Source organism: Python bivittatus, unplaced genomic scaffold (assembly GCF_059951505.1).
Source record: "Python bivittatus isolate LINGU-HERP-01145 unplaced genomic scaffold, Pbiv_v1 ctg000700_np1212, whole genome shotgun sequence".
Taxonomy (NCBI): domain Eukaryota; kingdom Metazoa; phylum Chordata; class Lepidosauria; order Squamata; family Pythonidae; genus Python; species Python bivittatus.
Genome location: NW_028277098.1, coordinates 29,366,638 through 29,393,162, shown reverse-complemented (window position 1 = coordinate 29,393,162; position 26,525 = coordinate 29,366,638). Strand labels below are relative to the sequence as shown.

General features: G+C 39.3%; 2 protein-coding genes across 4 annotated transcripts in view; both read right to left on the bottom strand.

The window, feature by feature from the left end:
* The window catches only part of LOC148214160 (di-N-acetylchitobiase-like), an 18,374-nt gene extending 6,360 nt beyond the window's left edge, over nt 1–12,014 (bottom strand). Inside the window, exons 1-3 of one of the 2 annotated variants that reach the window (XM_025171478.2) lie at nt 11,878–12,014; nt 6,987–7,125; nt 5,596–5,804 (exon numbers count right to left, since the gene is read on the bottom strand). In XM_025171478.2, the coding sequence (XP_025027246.2) occupies nt 5,596–5,804; nt 6,987–7,125; nt 11,878–11,883 (354 nt within the window). In that variant the 5' untranslated portion in view covers nt 11,884–12,014. Of the gene's footprint in view, nt 1–5,595; nt 5,805–6,986; nt 7,126–8,155; nt 11,016–11,877 lie in introns of those variants that run through there. The other variant, XM_007421391.4, reaches the window with a different exon arrangement.
* On the bottom strand, nt 11,027–26,525 carry CTBS (chitobiase). 2 transcript variants are annotated; one of them, XM_015889343.3, is made up of 8 exons: nt 26,244–26,525; nt 23,259–23,397; nt 17,763–17,971; nt 13,722–13,893; nt 12,846–12,943; nt 12,565–12,726; nt 11,878–12,071; nt 11,027–11,336 (listed from the first exon to the last, which is right to left on the bottom strand). In XM_015889343.3, the coding sequence occupies exons 1-7, from the start codon at nt 26,382–26,384 to the stop codon at nt 11,883–11,885; spliced, it is 1,110 nt and encodes a 369-aa protein (XP_015744829.1). In that variant the 5' UTR covers nt 26,385–26,525; the 3' UTR covers nt 11,027–11,336; nt 11,878–11,882. The 2 variants fall into 2 exon arrangements, with proteins under 2 accessions (XP_015744829.1, XP_025027238.1); XM_025171470.2 differs by lacking the exon at nt 11,027–11,336 and having other exon boundaries at nt 11,542–12,071.

Genomic DNA, 26,525 nt, shown 5'->3' with positions numbered 1-26,525 from the left:
AAGAAAGTCTTAAATGGGGTTATAAATATTGTAACATTTCTTTAAGAGTTTGTGTTTCTTCTTAATGAAAATGACCCAAGTAGTACATTCCCTGTTAGCACAATACCTGAATTGTAACCTATTATTCAATTCTAGAAATACATTTTACAGACATTTTGTCTGCTTTAGATAATTAACAGCACTGGCTCCCACTGTACTGAACAGCTCAAAATCAATGGCGATAATTCCTATTACAGTCTACTTTTGTTCAGAAGAAGGAGGGAGAAGCAATCTATTCTAGTCCTTTAAGTTGCCCTCCACATGTATGGGGCAAATGCCTGTATGGGCAATTCTGTGATCTGTAGTGTTTCTCCACAAAGTTGAGGAGCTAATTTTTCATGTTTCAGAATATATCGTGACTGGAGAAGATTAGGAAAAAACAGAAAAGCAAGGAAGCTTTCCTTTTTATCCAAGTCGTAGAAATTCTTAATGTTGCTTAGTAAAACAGGTTGCAAACTTAAGCCATGACTGTTTAAGTGGGACAGAAGATGGTATTCCCATGGGACTGAGTTCTCATCCAAGTAAAATGGATTAGCAACCTAGGAGTGAGGTACTGGAGCTGATGCAATATTCAGTCCTGGGTCTTGTATTCTTCCAAAATTTTATTAAGTGATTTGGATGAAAAGATGAAAGCTTATCAGATTTGCTGATGACAAAATTCGGTGGAACAGCAAGTAGTATAGAAGGCAGAAATAACTTTCTACATTATTTTAATTAGAAAAATGGTTTTAAAGGAATATTGTAGAATTAAATTTAAAAGACAAACCTCTTCATTTAGGAAACACGTACAGGTGGGGGAGTGTCTGGCCTGGGTATAGCTGGTTACAAACAGAATGAGTCAAAAGTGTGATGTAGTTGCAAAAAAGAAAAAAAGGCAAAGGCAATTTTGGACTGCAACAACAGAAATTTAGATTTCCAGAATCACAGAAAAAAATTGTTCCACTTTATTCTGCAATGGTCATTCTCCAATTTAAGTATTATGTTCTGTCCAGCATGACACTTTAAGAAAGATTCAGACAAACAGAAACAATTTTAGAGAAGGACAATATGGATGATCAGGGTGCTAGAAACAAAGTCACATGAAGAAAGACTGAAGGATCTGAAAATGTTTAAGTTTGAGAAAACGGAGGTGGGAAAAGCTAGAACTCTTCAAATACCTCAAAGGATGCAGAAAAAAGTCAAGATTTGCCTTTTGGAGTTCAAGGCATGGCATAATGGATTTAATTTGAAAGAAGGATTAGAGAGAACAAAGCCTCAAAACCCTACCTGATCAAAAAGCTCACTTCAACAGTCATTTTCTCTCAACCCAATCTACTTCACAAGAGCGTAGGGTTGAAATGTGAGGAAACCTCACAGTTTACCCATAAATTCTGCCATGAGCTCTCAAGAGAAAGGCACGTATGGATGACAGCCCACATCAACTGCCTTGCTTTGGGGCCTGTGAGTGCCCGCCACACCCCTTATCTTCCAATTTGCATTTTCCAGCCCAGCACAAAGAGAAGCTTTAGTTGTTTGGGAGTCATGCAAGGTGACGACAAAGTGGGGAAAAAACACAATGCAATAAAGCACATTAGGGATAATTTGCAAATCAAACAGGTGGTGTTACGGCAGAGCTCATTAGCAAAACCGAAATGCAGCTCATACTTTTAGAGGAAGCTAGTTGCCCTATAATTTTAGTAACCTCCACCACTGAAACTCTTTTTAATTATGTTAACCGTAATTCATGATAATAATCTAAGAGCTGTTCTAATATTATTATATCAAGGTAGTTTAGGCTAAAACTATATTCCTCAATATCTGTAAACGAGTGGAACAAATCCCAAAATTCCTTAGTCCACACAGCCATTGCTGAGGATTCTGGGAATTGAAATGCACACACGTGGAAGGTACCAAGACTGGGAATCTGGGATGAATATCAGGGATTTAATTAGTAACCCCCTTAAAGATTCTTGTATGAGTAAAGGTGTGCTGAAATAATTTCAATTTTTCCATAGTTTATTGCAAAATACGCAATTAGTTAAAACTAATCTAAACATATTTAATTAAACTACATAATAGTGATATGTATGATTGGAAATGATTGGAAGAGTTGCTTTAGAATAAACCCAAAGTGCAGGCACAGCACTTCCGTAAAGCAGCTGCATCTGGAAAAAGTGTGATGTTTGGCCATTATATTCTGATGCATCCTCTCTGGATATTTTTCAGAACTTGTACAGCCCTGCTCTATAACATGAAGAAACTTGTTATATGTCCTTTGCATTAACCTTTGTTCGCTTGATTTGGGGATTTGAATGTATTAGTATGGTTCACAGTGAGTGCTAAGTGTTAGAAAATGATATTCAAAGTAACAGCTTGATCAGAAAAGACTGTAGCATGTTTTCCAACCATAAGCTTATTACTTCAGTGCAATTAAAGATGTTAAGATTCTGATTTTGCTTTCTGTTCCTCACCAGCTGTTTTTTTCTATGCTGTTCAGGTTCAAAGAGCAGACAGTTTCATGTCTACCAGCTTCAAGGCACCAATCCAAATCTCAGAAGAAAATACAGTGAATGCAATTTATTTTTTAAATTTCCAAATAAATTGCATTTACTGTATCTTCTTCTGTGTATTATCCTTAACTACAGTGCCTCTCGTTTGGGTTGAGAGCACTCAGTGCCATTATCATTTGATTGGTACAGAAAAGCTACGTGCTAATCTGGAGTTGCTACATATGAGAACCTGTTGGATTCCATCCTTACAACATGATGTTTTAGCACTGAATAGCCAAAAAAGCAAGCTCTAAGTTTGTGTTCTGGATTAATGGAACAGGCTTAAATATATATCTTGGTTGCGTGTATCTGCTATCTTTTAAGTGCCATGTGAAATATTCTTTTTCCTTTATATTTTCAATGAAAATGGGGTTACTTACATTGTTTTTCTGCTGCTACCTTAAATTTCTTAATTTTATATCCTTTTTATGGTCCATTGTAATTTCAATCAATCAATCAATTTTATTTATGGCCCAAAGGCCCAAAAGCAAGTTACAAATATAATCTGAACTTGACGTTAGATAAAATAGTTTAACAGATAAGATATTTAATAAATATTACATAATACAGATTCACTCTGTAGTGAGATGGGTGGTGACAAATTGAAATATAAATAAAAATAAATAAATAACATACTTAAAACTCCAACTCACTGATTTGTTACTAAAAAAACTTGTTTTTATAGCCATAGTTAAAAATCTGGCTGTTGCCACTGTAATTTTAGAATTTTCATCTGCAGGTAAAATTTTTACATACTCAGAAGTATCCCTTCCTGGTTTGGATTTTACAATAGGCCAGATAACTTCCTGCCGAAGATTCTTATAAAATTCACAATACAATAAAATGTGATCCACCATTTCAAGATCAGTACCATTAGAGGGACAGAATCTGTGAGAGATGGGAATTTTTTAAAATCTACCATATAGCATATTTGATGGCAACACATTTAATCTGGCTTTTGAAAAGACTATTCTGTATTTACTTAAATATAAACTATTCAGATATTTTTCAAGTACATCTGTATATTTGTAGTTAATTCCAAAGGTTACAGATGAACACGAAACTTTGGCTTTAGCCATTAATTTCTGTACTGAATTATCCCATAGTCTTTGTCTGATACAATGAAATGTTAACAGAACCAAACTTTGGGCTAAATTAGAGAATTTGGTTTCTGACAGGTGTCTTACATATTAATACAGGCACTGTATCAAGATAGTATAATGCAAGTTAGATGCATCGAAAAGGCTCACTTACAGGCGATATTAAAATGAGTAAGGGAGTGAGACAAGGTTGCATCCTCGCCCCTACACTATTTAAAATCTATTCCAATGATCTGAAGACCACATTATTTCAGGTTGATGGCCATTGCCCATCATTAGCCAAAAGGAAAATTTGTGCTTTGTTACATGTGGATCAAGGTGCTGTTTTTTTTTCATGTACTAGACTGGGTTTGAAATGCCACTGTAATTTAGTATTTTATTTATGGCTATTTGTAAAATGACTTGTGTATAATTACAAAGGATAGAATATTTCATTCTGCAAATTCAAATCCAGATTGCTGTGGCCTCCCAAATATAATTATTTTGTTTCTAGTTGAGTCTATTATTAGTCACCTTTCCACTTTTCATCATGGCTCAATTAAAATGCTCTCCTCCTATCCATGAGCCAGCAGAAAACTAAACCAGCACAGATTTTGCTGTCTCGATTACCAATCCCAACTCCTTTGTTCTGGGTTGCAGTCATAGCATGGTGTCCTCATTTCCCATGCAGTGCTGCTCTCCACCCCCCCACCTTTCCCAGCAAGCAGAAAATCCATCTGCCAATCACAGCACAATTGTGTTTGTTGATGGTTTTGACAGATAGTTAGACCAGACCTGCAGATTTAGCCGTCTGTCAAAACTTGTTTCTGCTGCCCTCTGATATGGGCAGCTGATAGGACAGCATATCAGCTACCCAGATTAGGAGAAGGGAGCCCTTTATCCAACAGTTTTTGAGCCAATCCCCAGCTCAGAGGCCTGGATCATAAGAAGAAAAGAACATAAGCAGGGCCCTGCTGGATCGGACCCCTGGACCACCTAGTCCAGCAGTCTTTTCTCACATTGGCCAACCAACTGCACAAGGAAGCCCACTAGTCTCCCAGCAGATGGCCTTCAGAGGCAATCACACTACTGTCAAGGCTAATGGTCATTGATTCCCATGACTTCCTGGAATCATTCCAATCCTTATTTGAAGCCAGCTTAGCTGGTAGCCAGCAGCACATCTCATGGTTAACAGCAAGAGTGTTCAGAATAGTTCATATAGCAGCTGCTAGTGTGGAATTTAGGGCAGCACTAAGCCCATGTTGAAAATCCCTAACAACAGCTAACAGGTATAATGAGTAGACTGGGTTATGAAGCAGCAGAGTGCTCATTCCTCAACCGGAGCCTCCTTCCCCTTACTTTGCCACTGCAGGTCTTGAGCTGGAGATCAGCTTGGAGACCTGGCAGGTATAGGGAGAGGGCCAGGTTTGAGAAAACCAGACTTTCTCACTGCTGAAAGCAGGACAGAAGCCAGCACCTGGTACAGATGAAGTGTCCTTACCTCAATCTAAAGTGGTCAACTGAGCACTGAGCTGATCCAACACTCTGGGGGTCACCTGACAGCAACAACAAAATGGTTGGTGAAGTACAACAGTAAAACTGTTGTGATTTGTTGACTGCTTAAGGGGAAAACATTACTTGAGCACTGGAATTGCTAGAGATATCTTTAAGCAGCCTCACGTATGGGTTGCCTTGAAGATGAAGGGGAAGGTCAGGGCAACATGGTGGAAAAAAGAGATTCCCATGCTGTGATTAGGTGCAAGTGGAGAAAAGCCCTTAAGTTGTGTTAATACTGGTTTGACAATATATTTGCATCAACAAATATGCAGCACTAAAATGTGTGCTCACAGTAGTAAACACTGTCAAAAGAAATTCATGCATTAAGATTAAGGAACAGAATTAACTAACAGAGAATTTAACGTAAAACATAATCTTTCCTTCTGGTTTACCTGTGAACCTGGAATTTCTTTGTGAAAAGCTTCTGTTGTTTCTTTAATTAAAGAAGTTAATGCATAATATTCAGCTGAAAAATTTTTAACTGTTTGTTCAATGTCTATATTGATTCCATCCATGTATTGCTTTTTAGCCAGACTGGTTTTTTGTTTTATCCAGGCTGTTCGAACAGCAGGTTTTAAGATTTCCTTCACAGCTATGTTTCCTAAACAAAGATAACAATTAGTTGCCACTAGGTTTGCACCACTAAAAGAGATAAAAAAAAGAGATTACCCAGATGTTTGCTCTGAAGTTATGTCCCATGAAACTAGGGGGGGCTCTTAGTGTGTTTCAGATTACAGCTACATTAATTCAGTTCATTGCTCTCTAAATGGATACTCTGGAACTCCTTTTCTGGGGCAATACAAGGGTAAAAAATGGTTCAAAATAAAATAAACAGTGTTTCTGCTACAGCTATAATCAGCAATGGAGTTCCAAATGATAATGCACATTATCATTTGCACTTACATCATCAATAGCCATTTACATCCAATTCATTCAAATTAGCACAGTGACACATATCTCCAAATGCACTGGACATATGAAAAGTCCTTTTCCTTTAAGCATACACTGAACTGAGGAACTTGTTTAATATATTCCTTTGAGAATTTCCACAGGAAAAACAAGGCTACTTGTCGTGAGCTACAGAATGCCTGCAGTAATGTGTCATAAACAGTTTCTAGAGCTAAAAGGTTTATAACCAAACACATTTAAGTAGCTAAAAATATTTCTTAGAGTAACAGATCTATAGATTTAAAAAAAAAAATTAATGCAAGTATCTCTTAAAAGGAATGGCCAACCAACATCTTAAAACAAGCAGTGCTCCCTTTTTTTCCCCCCTCACCTAGGAGAATGGGCTATTTCTAACTGCCATAATGACCATTCTAACAGTTTTCCTGTGTTATGAACTATCATGCTGAGCCTGGGCAGTTTAATGTTATTTATGAACTGACTGGCTTGGTGACAGCCAACCCAACTTGATAACTGCTTGACAAAACTTACTCGGAAACCAGTGGAATGTTCTTCTATTTAAAAGAGATTCCCAAAGGCAATTCAGTCGATATATCTTCCATTTATGGGGGGGGGGGGGGAAAGCTTCACATAATGGAGAACATGAGCTATCCTGAAACTGAGGGCCCAGTCTGGTGAACCAATGTACTTTCATTACCAAAAATTGTGATAAATATGGCATCATTCTTGAATAATTATTAAAGATATAATTATGCCTAATTATGTCACAGGATGAAGCTTAATTGACTTCAGGAGACCACATTTCAGAGGACCAATATCAGCAATCTGCCTAAAAATGTTATGGTTAACATTTTATGCTATTCTGAATAAAACATACCGTTTAAAACAACTCTGGATCCTTTTGAATGAGCATAACATAGAAGCTCAGGGTCATACTGTCCAAAAGTTGCCACTGTTGTAATTTGTGTCCAGTCATAAAATTTCCAGGTCTTCCCACCAACATCAAATACAAAGACCTAGAAAACCACAGCAAAAAATAATCTCTCTCTCCTTCTTTCCTTAATCTTGACATGTTAATTCTTTGCCATTAGAATTAGACCTGGTATGGCAGGCAAATCCTGAATCAATGCATTCCACATAAACAGTCATGATCAAATGTAAAACTGTTTTCCTATTCATAAAACGTAGAGTGGCAACCAGTTAAATGGATTTAAATAGCTCTTTAATGGTACATTGGTAGTAACAGATATTCTAAAATGTGTTCAGTTTGACTTCTTTTGCCACAATTTTGTCACCACACTCCTTCCTTTAGCGTTTTGTTATAAGAGGCTTCATCCACTTAACCACCAGTGGAATATATCAGTTGTATATAATACATGGCTAAGATTGCCTCTCTCCTCCACTCCCCACCAAAAAGCCTCTTATGCCTTTCATAATCTATCAGTCAGAAATGAAACAGGAGAGAGCAGTAGACCACATTTTAAATACAGATGATTTCAGGTTCAATCCTTTGCCATTTTCAAGTTTGGAGCTCTTTCTCCACCTACCCTAAGAGATTTAGTGCTGGTCACCACTGAAGTAATAACCTGAACACTGAATAAATCATTGTCTAGCTTCAAACAATGCAAGGAACCACAAAGCCAGCAAAGAGATCAGGCTCCCATGATACACTAAGCCACAACACAAAATCCTGACCATGGTTAATACCAACAAAGCTTAGCACATGGGGCAAACGCAGCTGCTATGCTAGATCCTTAACTAATCTCACCCACATTGCAAGAGTGCAACAGTTACTGTGCCCGGACTTCAAAAGGAAGCTTCTCCTAGCGGGAAACACAGTAGTAGAGAGGGCTTCCGCTGATGCACTTTGTGAGAGCTCTGAAACCCAACATTAAGTAGAGTGCAAGGCAACCTATTTAGCGAGCTTATGAAGGAAGACCTCAAACTCCCGACCGGAGAGGGACTGATCGCAGTAACACGTGTCTCTCCACCCCCTGCCCTTGAATGCCCCGCCGCCCCGTTTCAGAAGATCCTCCGTCTGCGCACCTCGAAGTCCCATTGAGTCGAGATAGGTTTGCAAAGCGCAGGTTGCTGGCACGGGCACGCGCTGGCGCCCAAGAGCCAGTGACGGAGGAGGAGCGCGAGGCGGAGGCGCGCCCCCCCGCCGCCTAGCAACCGCTTCATCCCGGAGACTTTCCCCTTTGGAATCGGCTTCCTTAGTTACTGTGGTCGTTCTTGTCCTTCCCCCGCCCCCTCCCGCGCTGAAATCAGTTATGGAAAGTTGGATGGGCCAACTCTATTCGTTTCGAGCGCCTGAGAACCCTGCATGGATTTTTCTCCATTTTTATTTCCCTCGCTTGAAAAGGGTAAAAGTGATACATACCCACCAGAAACAAAAGCACCTGGGCTTTGATGTATCGTTGACCAGATAACCTTGGGGTTCCCATAGATTGAACCAGCATCCCCATCACCACCCTCGTTTGGTTTACCATCTTAATTGGATGAAGCCTTCTGGAGAATTTGCCTTAGTTTACCCATATCTGGAGCTTAAAATTCTGGTCTACCACTTGGTGGCAACAACGTGATGCAGAAAACTCTGTGCCACCACCTGGTGATCGTTAGTTTTGCAACCCTGATGTGGTGGGCCTGGCTAAGCCAAAACAAACCAACCAGTTTATGGTTGCATGCAATAGCCTAATTCACACACTAAGGTTTAATGTGAGATTTGGGTTTGGGTAGCTACACCATTATGGTTTATAACCTATGGTGCATGATGTTGCATTCTGGGCAAAGGTAGCCCAAGACAGGAAAGAGATGTAGTATGTTTTCCACAGTCCTGTAATCACCCATTGCTATTCTTATGTCATGCAGATGGGAAGAAAGAATTAGAATTACTGTACATTAAGTCGTGGTGTGTAAAAATTCCCACCATTCTGAGTGCTAGCATTGTGCAGTGAGTGAAATTATTATTATATTTTTATCCTGCCTTTTTTATCTATAACTCAAGGCAGCAAACATACCTAAAGCTCCCCACAACGACCACCCTGTGAGGTGAGTTGGGCTGAGAGAGAGTGACTGGCCCAAAGTCACCCAGATGGCTTTCATACCTAGAACTCACAATCTCCTGGTTTCCAGGCCACACCTTCACCACTACACCAAATTGGCTCTCAAAATTTTTTAAAAAATGTTCATTTTTCTTCAGTCGTGATCTCTCATGGAATCCCAATTGAGAAAAGCTGCTCTACTCTATCTGAACTCTTTTGTACAGAATTACACTCATTACAGGTTGCAGTGACAGTTTTGGATTTCCAATAAACTACCATTTCAAGTTCCTGGCAGTACAATCCTGTCGGTGTGTGTAAGACTTTAGGCACACTTCCAGACAAGTAAACCTTAATGCCACTGCTGTCATTCCACTCAAAACCAACTCCAAATCCTTCACTGTACTCTGAAGTTAAATGGCAAGCTAGATATTCATCTTTCATATATGGGCTCCCTCTAGTGCTGTACAGTATTTGGAGATTTTAATAGGACAGATTTTTTTTTTTTAACAGGAGGAAATTTATCAGGAAGCAACAGAGTCTCTTTGATAGTTTGGAGAGAACTTTATCAGTCTAGTCCAACTTCATTTGTAAGCTATAAATATACCACTGTCAACAGCTTCATTTAAAGGTAACAGGAAAAAGGTTCCATTTAAAAGCAAACAAGTCTCAATGAGCCTTAGTCTCTAATAAGTCTGGTTTAGGGCAGCAGCCTTAAAATGTGATTAATTTTTTGCTTTTGTCACATGAATGGTTCATTTGCTGCTTTGTGAAACCACTTTAATTCATTAGCTTCTATTTTTCCTAAACAAATATTTGCTCTGCCCCTGAATTTATAAAAAAACAGGAAGTATTACACAAGAAACAAAATGTGTTAGTAATTTATATAATTCATAGAGATTAAAATTTTAGGTATTTGTAATTGGAATTCAACGATCCCCATGTGATGCAAAAAATTAATTAATTACCATTTTCACGGAAAGTGTTATTAACCAGTCATTCTGTTTCCCACTCTTGTGTAAAATAAGGGATCTTGCAATTCTTTTGGTTATGATGATACAGAAAATTGTACATAGTTTTCTTATGCAAACTTCATTTGCACCAAGTAACAGCATTCTATCTTTTGCTTTCTTGGGATATATAATTTTAAATCTAGAGATAGGCTCTACTTGAGGCTGCAAAAAATTGAATACAGATACTTCAATTAAAATCCAAGGGTCCACTAGTACAATATAAGCTTATGTAAAAAAAGGCATTGAGAGGAACTACAACACGTTTTTGTTAATTTAATTATTAAAATAAAATAAGTGAGAGTCACTTTGGTGTAGTGGTTAAGGCACCAGGCTAGAAACTAGGAGACTGTGAGTTCTAGTCCTACCTTAGGCACAAAGCCAACTGGGTGGCCTTGGTCCAGTCATTCTCCCTCAGCCCTAGGAAGAAGACAAGCCACTTCCAAAAATGTTGCAAAGAAAACTGCAGGGACTAGTCCAGGCAGTCACCAGGAGTCAACACTGACTCAAAGGCGCCAAAAATAAAATAAAATAAAAAATAGGAGAGCCAGCTTGGTGTGGTGGTTAAAGGCACCAGGTTAGAAACCAGGAGACCATGAGTTCTAGTCCATCCTTAGACAAAGCCATCTGGGTGATGTCTGGCCAGTCACTCTCTTTCGGCTATAGGAAGAAGGCAAGTTGAAAATTTTTGTCAAAAAAACTGCATGGGCTTCTCCAGACAATTGTCAGGAATCAAGACTGACTTGAAAGCATGAAAAAGTACATTAACTATTAATGTTCTCTCTCCTTTCCATTATGGACATCTGTTCAAAGGAAAGCTTTCACTTTATGACACTCCAATCTTTGAGATTATCACCTGAGGAGTAAAAAAAAAAAAAAATGATGGTAGACCTTAAAGAGCCTCAGTGTCGATGTCCTCCCCTTATTATTTTCCTTTGGCTGTTGCTTTCTGAACTGGGGATGGGATTTTCCTGAGAACTATTGATGATAGTCAATAGCTACTAAAAAGAAGTACATCAGAGAGCTGTTTGAGACATCCCATAAAATGTCAATAGAAATGAGGTCATTCTTCCTTTTGATCTGGTTTGGGTCTTGTCTAGCCGGGAATCCCTTCAGGGTTCAGAGAGTTGAGTATTCTTTCAACATAGTAGAAATCAGGCCTTTCAGAGTACAACGCTGATGGACAAAAGAAAGATCAGTGAAAGGATTTTTGTTTTACTTTTTGTTTTTCATCACCCTTCTGGCTCGTTATTCAGTAGAGCTTCTCCCTCTCTTCATGTCTTGGGTAATTTGGAATTGGATTAGAAATCTGCTTAAATCAGGGAAGATTGAGGACCACTTCAGTTGTGTTATAACTTTAGGATGGAGACGGAAGACTATATGATGATGAAAGAATACTTGTCTTTTATTAAGAAAAAGAAGTTAATTGTTTAAAGGTTATCCAATTATTTCTAGGGCTCTCCTAATTCTAGAGTTATATTAATCGGCCAGAATAGAGAAGGTTTCCTATGATAAGCCAGGGCAGTTGAAGGGAAGAATGAATATATATATATATATATATATATATGTGTGTGTGTGTGTGTGTGTGTGTGTGTGTGTGTAAGAAAGTTAAATCTAATTTTATTTGTTGATAATGACTAAGCTTAACACAGTGTAATTAAAAGAGAAACGCTACACAATTGAAACAGTATTAAATTCAAAATGGCAATGTACACACACTCATTATTTTGGCAGCAAGGCTTCCCACATTGCTTCTGTCTGCCGTTGTGCTTCAGAACTTCCAGAATACTCAAGACAATTTGCATTCCACATTCCAATGCCCCTCAGACCATGTTTTTTCACATAGGCAGCTTTCAGAGAAATACTCCTGGGATCATCAAACCATACTTGATGAAAAACACCCTCTGAGTCCTATAAGATAGGAGAATGTAACAGCAAAAATATTAACAATATATTAACTGATGTCCTTTTCACCTCAGCCCTTCAGCACACCAGCTGCCTTTGTGCAAATGAAATATGAAAGTCAGTAGTCTTTAAATTGTTTGATTTTGTTTCTCTTTTTAACTGCTCTGTTCCTCACTGGCCCAAGATCGCCCAATGAGCTTAATGAAACTGAAAAATCTGGATTCAATCCCCAACTCTGGGAAAGATTTCTCACATCATCTCCTTCATGTTCTCCTTTTCTTTTTTGTCAGCCCTTTAACTTCTACACATATTGCCCGTGGACTTGGGACAATTTGAAGCTTCCTTGTGACTTTGTAATATTGGTCCTAGTAAAAGTAAATTACTTTTATTTTGGGATTTTTTTCCCCATCAATGAACCAACGTAGCTAGCTATCTTATATATTTGATGCAGTAAACAAATTAAAATAATGTTCAAAATAAATTATTTATGACAACTTGCCTTATATTCCAAATATGGCGCTTTCTGTTCCTCATCCCACAGAATCCCAGAAAGGGAACTATTCACTTGAGTCATTACTATTTTATACGGAACCTGACGTCCTACTGCATCACTACATGGAGCTCCTCGGAACGGGATTTTTTCAATGCTGCAAGTATGAGTCTGAAAAATACAACTTTGGTTATGAATCTGTATTAAAAGCTTTAAGAAGGATTAATGTTCATGTCACCAAAGGTAAAGCCCAAATATGAAGATAAACAAGTCATCTGTCTTTCTCTTACCTTTGATAAGTTTCGACAAGTATAGTCATAGCCATACCATGGAACTCCCATCACCAACTTCTTTGGGTTAATGCCCATGAAAGTGTAATTGTCATATCCTATTTTAATATAAAGTTAAAAATTTATCCACATGCTTTTTATTCTCATTTACTTCCATACCTATGGTTATATTTGTACCATCAAGCAATCAAAAGCTACTGAGGTAGAAATTCAAGATACAATTAAATTTACAGGTCTCTCAGATATAACCCTCTCTTTCTAAATGAACATTTTGTTTAGTTTTCCTTACTATTTATTTAAAGACAGCTTTCATGAGAATGTAGAGACCTAATGGTTACATAGACTTAGAACCTGGAAAAGGTACACAACCAAGATTATTACTAATTAACCATATTAACTGAGATGTTGTCCTTTGGGATGGAAGCCATGTGAGCTCCTCTCTCCCATCGATACCAGGTACCTTCTGTGTTAAATTACCCTAAATGCAATTCTGAGCAAATATTTTGAAGATTAGATATTACAATTTATTATGTTTGCTTTTACCTTATTTACTCTCAAATGGTTTTTTAAAAAATAGTATGTTTAGATCAGGTATAGCAATGACACTTAAACTTCTAAAGAATAAAGATATAATTGATATTTTTAAAAACTGTAATTATTGATTAATTTTATACACAGCAGGGACCATTTAATTTCTGGCCTTTGTAAGCTACCTAGGATTTTTTTTTTATCACAGAGCAGAATAAAGTGATTTAAATAAACATGCTTTACATTCTTCAAATAGTAAAGCAAATTTGAAATTTGAAATACTGCATATATTCTAGGTTTTTTAAAGAGTTTTAACATTTTCCCTTGTTTTATAGCAGTACTTCATACCTGCTAAGGTCTGGTTATATGGAGCATTGGCTCTTGCTATGCACTGTGACCACACTTGACTCTGTTCATCATAAGACATCACAAACACAAAATCACAGGAATCAGCAATCCCAGTATAGTTGTAACATCTCTTGTCTATACATTCAGGAGACCAAGGTACATCAAAAGTTACCTGTGTGTGAAAGAAAAACACCCATCTGTCTGTCTGACTCTACACTAGCATTATTAATTATAGATCTGTGCAGAAACCATAAAATTATTAGCAGGAATATTAAAGTGCAGTAGAACAGGCTGAATAATGAACTATAATGAAGCCAAGGACTTACATATTTTAACTGGCACCATATTATAATGTAAAAAATGGACAGTTTTTCCCCTAGAAATCAAAACTAAAATGCATCTAAAACAAAGATGGACATCATTTCATGTACTCAATCAAATGCAGCCCACCAGCTTAAATGGCACCCTTTCGGGAGCACCCCAAATTGATCTTGATTTATATCTGCCTGGACTTCAAATCATGGTCATATATTTGGTAGGCCATAATATATTATTTTAATCTTTGTTTATTTAAACAATTCATATGGCTGCCCATCTCATAGCAATGACTAACTCTGGGCAACATAAAATAAGTTAAAACCAAAAGAGTAATTAAATTAAACCAACAATTGAGATAACAATATCAACTGAGATAAAACAAGGTTTTAAAAAATCATTCCTGATTTACAATGGAGAAAAATAAACAAAACCAATCAACCAGCAGAGCTTGCTTAACATCCCAGCCCAGATTCCTGAGGGAACAGCAGGTCTTTAATGTTTTCTGAAAGGTTAGCAGGGTCAGGGCCATCTGGATCTTCGAGGGGATGCTGCTGCACAGGGTATGTGCTGCAACAGAAAAGGTAAGAGTCCTGAGTCTGGGAAAATGACATTACTTAATAGAAGGGTCATGGAACGTGACATCCCTGTTAGTTCTAGTGGGGTGAGCAGAAATGATCAGAGATAGGCAGTCTTGCAGATAGTCTGGTCTTATGCCATATAAGGATTTACAGGTAATAACAAGCACCTGAACTGTACCCAGAAGCCTATAGGAGCCAGTGCAGCTCATGGAGCAGTGGTATTATATTATGGAATGTTGAAAGCTGGCACATTGCTGCATTCTGGACCAGTTGCAGCTTCTAAATGCTCTTCAAGGGCAGCCTCATGTAAGCAACCTTATGGTAATCCAAACAGAAATCCCCATAAGGTCTCATGTTCCGGAAACAAGCACAGTTGGTACACACAACAAAGCTGTGTGAAGGCCCTCTTAGTCACAGCTGCCACCTGCTCTTCAAGCAGGAGTCATGAGTCCAGGAGGACCCCCAGGTTGCACACCATCTTGGACTGAGAGAGTCCAGACCAATTCAGAATTAAGATGGAAAGTCTTCAGATCTGAGTCTCAAAACTCACAGCCACTAGATCTTACCAGGGTTAAGCCAAAGCCTCTTCTCCCCCATTCAAAATCCCATAGCTTCCAGACAATGGTAACCTCAGCAGCATCACTTAGCCCACGGCAGAGATGTACAGCTAGAGCTGGGTATCGTCAACATACTTATGAAATCTTACCCTGTGCTGATTGATGACCTCACCCAGCAGCTTCGTGTAGATGTTAAATAGGAGTGGAGAGAGAGTAGATCACCGAGGCACTCCACTAAGCAGGGGCCTTGAGCTCACTCCCTCCCCCACACCAATATTGACTGGAACCAGAACCAGAGAAAGGAGAACCACCACAATACCATGCACCCCACTCCCAAGTTAGCACCAAAGAATTCCATGATTAATGGTATTGAAAGTCACTGAGAGATCAAGGAAGGCCAGGATGAGTACATTACCCCCCCATCCCAAGCCCACCAATATCACTGGCAAGTGTGATCAGTGCTGTCTCAGTCCTATGACCCAGACTGAAAGGCATCCAGATAATCTGCTTTCTCCGGGGCCCTCTGGAGCTGTCTGCTGACCACCTTCTCAACAACCTCCCTAAAAAGAGAAGAGACTGGACCAAAGAAGCATTCATTGTAATTAGTCACAAATTAAGCAGGCCTCATTAAACATGAGAGCTTTTTCAGGTGTATGATTGGTAGCACACATGTTATTCATAAACTGTACTTATCTGGCATTGCTACTGTTTTCTTTACTATCATCAAGTCATAGTTATTTGAAAAGGACACATGATTATTAAGGAAAGATCATGAGGTAATACTGGTTTCCAGATCCAGCGAACAGCATATTGTGAATTTTTATCAAAATCTAAGTCTGCTATTCAGTTAAGTATCAATGAACCAGACTTGACTAGCCTTTCAATATTGTCACTTCTTCTGTTTTCAGTGGAAGTCTATCAACCCTTCTGTGATACAATGGAACCTCAGTTTATGAACTTAATTCGTTCCGTGACTCTGGTCGCAACCCGAATTGGTCGCAACCCGAAGGAAATTTCCCCATAAGGTTCAATGTAATTACCGTTAATCCGTTCTGGCGTGGAGGACAGGGAGGCGGCTATTGCTTGGAGGGAAAGTCCCCCTCCCTACGACCACGTGTCAGGGGCGGAAAAATGGCCGCGGACCACGTGTCAGGGGCGGAAAAATGGCTGCGGACCACGTGTCAGGGGCGGAAAAATGGCTGCGGACCACGTGTCAGGGGCGGAAAAATGGCCGTGGACCACGTGTCAGGGGTGGAAAAATGGCCGCGGACCACGTGTCAGGGGCAGAAAAATGGCCACAGACGTGTCAGGGGTGGAAAATGGCCGCGGACCACGTGTCAGGGGTGGAAAATGGCCGCGGACCACGTGTCAGGGGCGGAAAATGGCTGCGGACCACATGTCGGGCAGAAAATGGCCACGGACCACGTGTCAGGGGTGGGAAAATGGCCGCGGACCACGTGTCAGGGGCGGAAAATGGCCGCGGACCACGTATCGGGGCGGAAAAATGGCCGCGGACCGTGTCACAGGAGGGAAAATGGCCGTGGATCCTGTTCGTACCCCGAGGCGGAGTTCGCAAACTGAGGTAAATTTTTGTGGCCGGAACTGGTCGTAACCCGAAACGTTCATTAACAGAGGCGTTCGTAACCCAAGGTACTACTGTATTTTGATGCTAGGTACTGGAGATGTGCATCAATAAACAGCAGTGTCTGCAGCAAATTGCAATAATGCCAAAATGATGCCATGCTCATGGTAATATCATGATACAGATGCTGCAGCTGTGTACTTGCATCCCAACATATGTCACAAGTACATAAGTTGCAGCATTTGCATGATTACATCACCATACACATTTCTTCATAATCTCTCACCCCATCCATACAGCTTTATCTAAACATATTCAACATCAAAATTTATGTTCATAATAGTACTCTCAAAGGGAGTCTTTAAATCTGCTCGCTATGGTTAAGTATGGCAGCGCTACATCTGTGGAAGTCTCTTATTAGAGACAAGCATTTGGCCAGCTTTTCTTTCAAGTAGACCTTAAAATTGTATTTATTTCCACCTGCTTCTAAACGTAGTCCTCATTTAGCAATTGCCTTGTACAGCAACTGCTCATAGTATGGTGTTGATGAAAAAGTAACTTTACAATGAGTCCTCACATTTACGACCTTTGCAAGTCTGTAAAGCAAAGGAAAGCTGAAGTAAGATCATAAGCACAGTCGCGGTTTCACTTAGCAACCACTTTGCTTAATAATCAAGTTGCCAATTGTCACTAAACGAAGACTACCTGTATTATGATGTGGGATTGGTTCAACTACTGTTTTTGGTTAATTTTTTATAATCTTAAATGATGTTAGCTTGGTAACTTTTGTACTATGGGGTTCTTTTCCTTTTTAGATTTTTAAGGGAAAAAGCATTAATTTGTTAATGGTTTTTAATGAGTATTGTTCTATTAAGTTTTTTATTAGGAGCTACTTGGAGAGGTTTTGTGTTCTGAAAAGTGCTGAATAGTCTAGGTTAAACAGATAGTTAGGAAACATGAAATTGAACTAGCACATGGGTAAGAAGAGTCACTGTTCTATTTTTACCTGGGATCCTGGAATTTCTTTGTGAAAAGCATCTGTAGTTTCTTTAACTAAAGCTGTTAATGCATAATATTCAGGCGAAAATGGGATAATCTGCTGCTCAATGTCAAGATTGATTCCGTCCATATACTGTGTTTTGGCCAGGTCTATCTGCTGGCTTATCCAGGCTGCTCTGATCACAGGATCAACAATTTTCTTCACAGATATGTCTCCTAAAATAAAAATTATGATGATTTGCCAGACTGCTGCATTATTAAGGCATAAGAAATATTTTGAGATCAACATTATCCTAATCATAATTCCTCAGAAGTATACTGTATTTATCTTTTCATAGGTGTTGCTTGAAATAATTAAATATCGAGTCTCCTTTTCAAATGGAAAAAAAAGACAAGAAGGGGTTAGAATTGCAATAAACCCAACTGCTTTGTTTTAGCTCTACTAAGTTGGTCTAGCATTGACCAATCTGCTGCTTCTGGATGAGACTACATCTCTTGAAATTCCAGGTAGGAGTGCTGATCAAACATATACACCTGAAGGCACCAGATTTGGGGAGACACTGGGTATTTTCTGTGTGAAAGAATGGACACACATTTAAAACTGACATAACAATCTTTCAGGACAGTCCGCTGCTTATCAGAACACAGAAATTTTAAAGGGGGAACCCCAGTGTGAAACTACTAAATTTGAATTCATCAGAAAATGAATTTAGATTCATCTAGCCATTTAGATATGAATAGATGCAATGTTTGTCTCTTTGACAGGTGTTAATTTAGCAATGCTAAAATAATGTCATCACAATAAATGTAAAGGTGAGTAGCATAGCTATTTTGCAAATTACTGTGGTTTAGATTTATTGCCAAAAACAGTGCCTGTGTTTTATTGCCATTTCACCCCACTGTTTGAATTTTTTTCCATCTCCAACCATTTATCTATATAATGGATCAGGTTTTACTGTCTTGTGGAGTACAGCAGCCCCCCAATTTCACTGGATCTCATTTGCATATTTTGTATTTTAAGTTTATTTGTAATAGTACTTTTTTTATTTAAAAAGTGGAAACAAATATAAGTATATATATATCAAAACATAAGAAATGCAAAAAAAAAAAAGTTTAGTCATAACAGAGGTATAGAAATATTTGTCTCTCTATCTATCTATCTGGATCCTATTTATTATTATTCCAAAAGTTTATAAATACTGGCTTTTTGTATAAACTTATCACTAACTGAATTCTTTTGATCTTATTTTGTTAAAGATCAAGAGAACTCATGGCAAAGTCTACTGTCTTGTTGAGTACAAAAGTGCTCCCAATTTGATGGGTTCTTGTTTGTGTATTTTATATTTTAAGTTTTGTTTATAATAGTAGTTTTATTTTATTTAAAAAGCAGAAACAAATATAAGAGTCTGTGTATGTGTGTGTACACATACATACACAAAGAAATTAAAAAAATATGATTTCTTCAGCCATCAATGGACACATAGAAATAAACCATATTTACATACCATTCAAAAGAGACAATAAAAAAGCTAAGAAGGAAACAAAAAGACCAGAACACATCCTCTCCAGCAGCCAACACCCAGATAATCCTAAACAGGGATTAACACCAGGCAAACAATCAAGCAGAAAACAATACCCTAATCAAGGAACTATCAAGGAGAAAACCACATCCCCACCAACCCTGGCAGGGCAAGCTACTGTATATAAGCAGGGAGCAAACCCCACACTCACTCGCACTGATGATGTTACCTAGCTGGGTAATGAAATGTCTGCAAGCAATCAATCAAGCTCAGAGAGCACCAAGAACTCCACATGATTTCTTTTAAAAAGCATGTGGCAATAACTTTAGAATTCACTGTAAATGGTACTCTGGCACTGAATGTTACATGATAAATTATTCTGAAATTAGGGTAGTGTGCACACATGACCAGAAATATGAAGAAAATCTGCTCTGGATGCAACAATCCTTATTTGCACTATATAGTGATTTTTATTTCATATACAGTCTAATACTGTTCTGACAATTTCAGTTTCATTCTGTGTCATTCTGTAACACTGAAGTTACTGGCCAATAGAGCACAGAGATGTTTCAGTAATGTGAGAGGAAAATTTTAGTAGCCTTCTATATGTTTTTTTAATTTCATGGCTGCAGTCTCCGTCTGCGGTGATCTTGGAGCCCAAATAAATGAAGTCTGTTGCTAGGAGGTCAAACCAGTCAATCTTAAAGGAAATCAACCCTGATTGCTCATTGGAAGGATCAATAATGAAGCTCAAGCTCAGATACTTTGGTCACCTAATGCGAAGAGAGATCTCTTTGGAGAAGACCCTGATGCTGGGAAAGATTGAAGGCAAAAGGAGAAGAGGACGGCAGAGGATGAGATGGTTAGATAGCATCACTGAAGCAATGAGCATGAAACTGAGCAAACTCAGGGAAGCAGTGAAGGACAGGAAGGCCTGGTGCAATATGGTTCATGGGGTCACGAAGAGTCGGACACGACTTAACGACTAAACAACAACAAATCTATATGTTTTAATGTTAGTTTTGATTGCATTTGATAAGGCCAAGTTAGCTTCTTGTGACCTGTAGGGCAATGACAGGAAAAGTCAAATGCAAGACTATGCAACTTGTTGATGGGAATAGAACAGGAAGGTATGGTAAAATTAGCACCAAGGACATTACGAATCAGTTGCTAAACCTAGGAGTCATGTCTGTGGTTTGTGGTTTTAAAGGATAAAAGGGATTGCATCTGAGGGGTTCGGTACCATTTTGGTCAAGCTGTTTACCTGATGGCTTGATTAAAATGGTCACAACATTGCAATGTGAATCTATGTACGTACCTTGTATGTTATTGGTTGAACTTTACTTGCTTATTGAACTAGCATTTAATAAAGCTTTTAGTACTTTGAAGTAACTTGTTTTATGGTGTGTCTGCCTCCCGTGTTTAACGTGGTTTTTCCCCTGACAGTAAATATTGGTAGTAATTAGATGCATAACAATATCCTCTCAATTTTTGTGCAGATAAATCCTCTTTCCATCCTTCATAGCAAAAGGGAGGGAAGTAATTAAAACCATCCCTTCTGTTTGCCATGGTGATGTACCCCTGCAGTAGAACTCTTTACCCATCCATGCCTTTCTGACGACAGAAAGTGAAGGCAGGCAGGCGTCCTCTCCAATAGCCAGGCTACTGATACGCGAACCATTACAGATATCTATTTCTGCTTCTGCAATTGTACTTTCTGCTTGCAAATGGTGGATTCCTATTTGCACAAAACCTCTCATTTGCAGCAAAGTCAGCCAAGCACATTAGTAAGTGCCCAGCAACAGCACTGGCTGCTCACCAAATTGTGATCTCTGCTCATTTCACAATGAATATATATATAATTTTATTGAAAATTTTAACAATAATAATACAAACTAAAAGAGAACAAAAAAGAAGAAAGAGAAGGGAGAAATAAAAGAAAAAGTGCAAAAAGTGCAAAAAGAAAAAACGTAGAAGTAGAAAAAAAAGAAAAAAGATACAAAGAAAGATATAAAGAAGTGGCTTCTGATCGTCTTTACAGGATTATAAGCACAATTATAGTTTAACCTCTCTCTCTCAAGTTACATCATAACTCCCTTCTTTCTATAATCAATCCTGTCTAATCATCAGCACCATAAATCATAAGTTCATTTTTTTTCTTTTTTACGCAAAAAGTCCACAAGCGGTTTCCAGTCACCAATGAATGTAGATATTGTCTTTTCTCTAAAGAATAGGGCCAGGTTGCAAGAGATACACTTTATAGCAGCCTTTTATACATTAAGTATGATAAAAAGCCTTTGACAGCATATCAGGGCATATCACAGGAATGAACATCTGCCGAATGATATTACATATAAAAACACAGAGCTTTAGCAAGAGGCCATAAGCATGGGCGTGAAGAGAGGACCAGAAGTTCAGAGTCCATAAAGCAGGAACTGAAACAAGGAATCAGGGAAGTCATAAGTGGCTTCAGATGTTGCTTAAGATACCAAAATAATAAGCCCGGAAGACCCACACCAGCCACAGTCATAGGATAAGTTGTTCAGCTTTTGTGCACTCGCTGATCACAATTTATGTAATTTTTCTGCCGTGCTTTCTATACTACTTTGCTGATAACACCTGTTTGGACAAACTCATTATCGGAATATTGTTTAGTATTAACAATAATACTGGCTTGTCTGAAAAATAGTATATGAGGAACAGCTAGCAAGAAACTCATTATGGAAGAAGAACATTATCACAAACTGTGGATTTACAGTAGCCTTTTTGGACCACAGCTCTCAACCATGCTACAGATCTAATACTTATGTAGATCAGTAGACTGGGAAGGCTGATCAGAAGCAAAATCATCATTATGCTTTCCGAAAGAATTCCATGGTTAAGATAACATGTTTATTTTTCTTGTCAAGGCTAAAAGCCCAAGTCTCCATTTCACATGAAAATCAGAGAAACTGGCCATCTCTATTTTTTAAAGGAGTCAATTTTGGATATAAGCTATTGTTGTTCAAACCTATTTCCTGGTTGTAGTTTGAGCCTTGTGGATGAATTAATTTTGTGACAGTCTGGCTGATTTACTTAGAGCTGCATCACTTAAAAATCAGTATGATCTTCTGAGCAATCTGAATTCTTGTTCCCAATTATTATATGGTCTGGTTAACCAGTAAGTTAGGGTGTCAGTGTTTACCCTAAGAATTAGTAAGTGAAGCCTAATGACCAAAATATGTTATATTAAACATGATTTGTTTTTGAATACCATGTTTAATGTTGCCACTTTGTTTTATAAGGAAAAACACTGGAATGGGGCCCCAATCATCTGAATTCTATATGAATCAAAAAGGCCCCAGAGGTTTGTTCTTCTGTCAACATAAAAGTAATGGGGTTAAATATGAATTTAAATTAGTATAGCCTACGTATGGAGCAAGTATTTATTCCAATGATGTTGCACATGCAGTTAGCTCCAAATGTACAACTGGAGGCTGGTTTTCAGAGGACACAAAAAACTGCTCCAAAGTATACACTTGCATACATTGGCAACTACATTCCTTCCCCCTCCCCTTCTTGTCTACACTTCATATTATGACATTAGCACAGCACATGTGCATACTACAAATGTCAGAATACAACCACTTAACTGATCTTATTTCTACTGAAATTACCTGAGCTGGGCTATATATACATGAGGTTATGGCTGTGATGGAGAATTCAGAACACTGTAAATATTTTTGAATACAAGCCTATTAAATTGGCATTTTCCAGCAAATCTAGGATCCCTTTGTGCTAAATGTGACTGGACTGAATCATTAGTTTATCCTGAGACTGTGATGCCCTAATGCAACTTTTTTTAATGTCATAGGTAAACTGTGATAATAATGACTTTAGTATCCCATAATGAGAACAGATTTAATTAAGCTCAGTGGGTGTTACATGTGGTACAATACATAAAGCAAGATGCAGAAAATGTTGTCATTACCCTTAGAACTTACCTTTTAAAACTACTCTGGATCCTTTTGAATGAGCATAACACATAAGCTCAGGGTCATATTTTCCAAATGTGGCTACTGTTGTAATTTGTGACCAGTTATAATTCCTCCAGGTCTTTCCACCAACATCAAATACAAAGACCTATAGAGAACAGTAAAAAAAAAACCTGTCTCACTCTGATCACTGTCCTTCAACTAGTTTAGCTGGTAAAGAAAACCTTTTTAATTAGGACTGAAAAAAACCTTCTCCAACTTGATGTTTTTTGCATGTTGGACCAACTCCCTTTATTCTCTGTCCAAAGTCCAACACAATCAAAGGGCATCAGTCTGGGCCTAGAAGCTATTTGCTTGGCATAAATTCTGATAGTTTAGAATAACATGGAAGTTCTCAGTTCAATAACAGCTCCCTTGAGCCACTCAGTGTCAAATATAAAGAGTATCTGTTCTGCATAAAAGTATACCTAAATAGATCTAAGGAATGTGACTTTAAGTCTGTCATATAATAAATGGTTTCATAACTAAATTATTTTTGTCTGCTTATATTTACTTATTTAGATAAAAGATAAATTAAAATTCAAAGTTTTCTTAAACACAAAAATGGGCACATTAATTATGCCTCCTTTTAATAGCAGCCATAAGATTTCTAAAATCATTAACGTTATATTTATATCCTGTCTTTCAGCTTATGTAAGTGGTCATTGTAATTTAAGTTTGTAAAGACTTTATAAAACGTTAGGCAGACAGTACATCTTGGCTGTGTGGTATCGTGTTTTATGAAGGCCCATCTGATTGGCTCAAGCATCCTGGTCATGGTTGAAAGACAGATTCCTACAAGATGCCAAAAGAGAACCATTATATGATAACTGTCTAGAAAAAAATTTCTCTATGGACACAGAAGCTACTGTCAACTCCACATTGTTTATGTTAAAAAATAGAGCCTCCTTCATGAGTCCAACACATCTCCTAATGTCTGTGTAGTTTCCTTAACAACAAAATAGCTTGCCACTGCCACTTTCTGACATGCTTTATTTTTCTATTTCCCAGCCTAGCTTACAGCCCTGCTACTTCCTGGTGACCTCCCATCCAAGTATTACTCAGACATGACCCTGCTTGTTTTTCCCAGTTCAGCCAAGTTGTGCAATTTCTCCTTGGTTTCTTCAAACTGGGATTGATTGATTGATTGATTGAATATATTTATATGTTTGGCTGCCCATCTCCCAAAGCACTATGAACAGTAAACAAGTAAAAACAATTAACACATCTATAACAGTAAAAATAGCAGAAAAAAGAAATAGCAATAGCAGTTGAGGCCCCTAAAAAATCTCAGTGATATATCTGCACCCACATCAGAGCTCCATTAACACCCTGGCCCCAGTGCCTGGGAGAATAGCCAGGTCTTTATGCCCTGCAGAAGGCCAGCAGGGTTGGGGTCGTCCATATCTCAGGGGGAAGTTGTTCCAACAAGACAGGTGCCATGATAGAGAAGGCACCCTCTGAGGACCTACCAAATGACACAGCTTCATTGATGGGATATGGAGCATGCCCACTCTGGTGGGATGGGTAGAAACCATCAGGGAGAGGCAGCCCTGCAGGTAACCTGGCTCCATGCCATGCAGGGCTTGAAAGGTGACAACCAGCACCTTGAATGGCATCTGGAAGCCTACTGGGAACCAGTACAGCTCACAAAGCAACGATGTTATATGGGCGTACTATGAGGGGCCAAGTACTACCCGTGGCACTGCATTCAGGACCAGCTGAAGCTTTTGAATACTCTTCAAGAGCAGCCCCATGTAAAACGTGTTGCAATAGTCCAGCCAAGAAGTGACTAAAGCGTAAGTGACCATGAGCAATGCTTCCCAATCTAGGAATGGGCACAAGTGGTGCACAAAATGTAATTGTGCAAAATTACACCCTCTTAGCCACAGCTGCCACCTACTCTTTGAGCAGAACCCCCAGATTGTGCATAAACTCTGGTTGGAGGAGTGTTACCCCAATGATGGAAATTCAGTAGATATGGGGGACTCTAAAAACCACAGCCATTTAGTCTTGTGAGGGTCAAGCCAAAGCCGCTTACTCGCCATCCAGGCCTTCACAGCCTCCAGGCCCTGGGAAAGCACCTCAACTATGGCATCACCTGGGTGGCTTAGAGCACAGATACACAGTGGAGTGTCATCAGCGTAATGATGGCACTTAATCCTTTGCTGACGGATGACCTTGCCCAATCGTTACATGTGAGTGTTAAACAGGAGTGGGAAGAGAGTTGAGCCCTGTTGGCAACCCACAAAGCAGAGGTTGAGGGCTGGATCTCTCCCCTCTCCAATAATTACTGGCAATTATTTATATTTGCCAATTATTTCCAGATTTGTCACCCTTTGCTTTCATTTTGTAACCACTGTCCTAGAGTTTCACTCTAGAGGACAGCACCAGGAAATTTCAGAAGAGAAAGACAAGTTACACATAAGACTTAGGCTAGAAGATGCCTCCTTTTTTTCCCCTTTTTTTTCTTTCTGTATGAAGAAAGGCAAAGATGCAGGGTAGTGATCCACTTAACAGTGATCCATTTCAACAGCGACCCATGTCCTGGAATGGACGAGCAATGATGGGAAAATCCTCAGCTGCTTGCTAAGGTCTGCGCCCCATGAAGGTGGAGGAGGCTAATGGGTTAGACAAAACAGACTGGCCAAGGGAGTATTTGCATCCGAAGCGAATAAAGGTACTTTGGATCCGATGGGGATTCTCTCTGCGACCCTGTCCTTAGCACCTTTAAAATGCCGCGACCTTTTCCGGCTCCCGCGGGCCACGCCTCCTTAACTCAAAGGCGTCTTTTCCCGAGCCAAGCGCCCATACTGCACGCCTCAACGTCCCGTAAGCTTCCCCCTTCATTGGGGACCGGCTCGACCCGAGCGGAGCGAGACGAGCCCTCCTGATCTGTCCAACTCGCGGTGCTCTCCCCGCCCAGGAGACAGGCCGCGGCGCTGGGGAGCTCACCTCAAAGTCTTTGGGGCTCGACATAGGATTGCAAAGCTCGGGATCCTGACACGGGCACGCGCCGCTGCCCCACCGCAGGTGCAGGGCGAAGAGGATCGTGGTCAGGAGACGCGCGCCTCCGCCCCCTACCAGGCTCTTCATGGCCAGGGCGCGCCGCTTCAGGTCGGTTTCTCTGACAGCGTCCCCCACGCGCGCCCCTGCCCTTTGCCTCGGCCGCCCTGCCTCAGGGCTGGGGAAGGAGCTCTTCGGCTGCCGGCTGGATGAGAAGGTGGGACCGGGCGC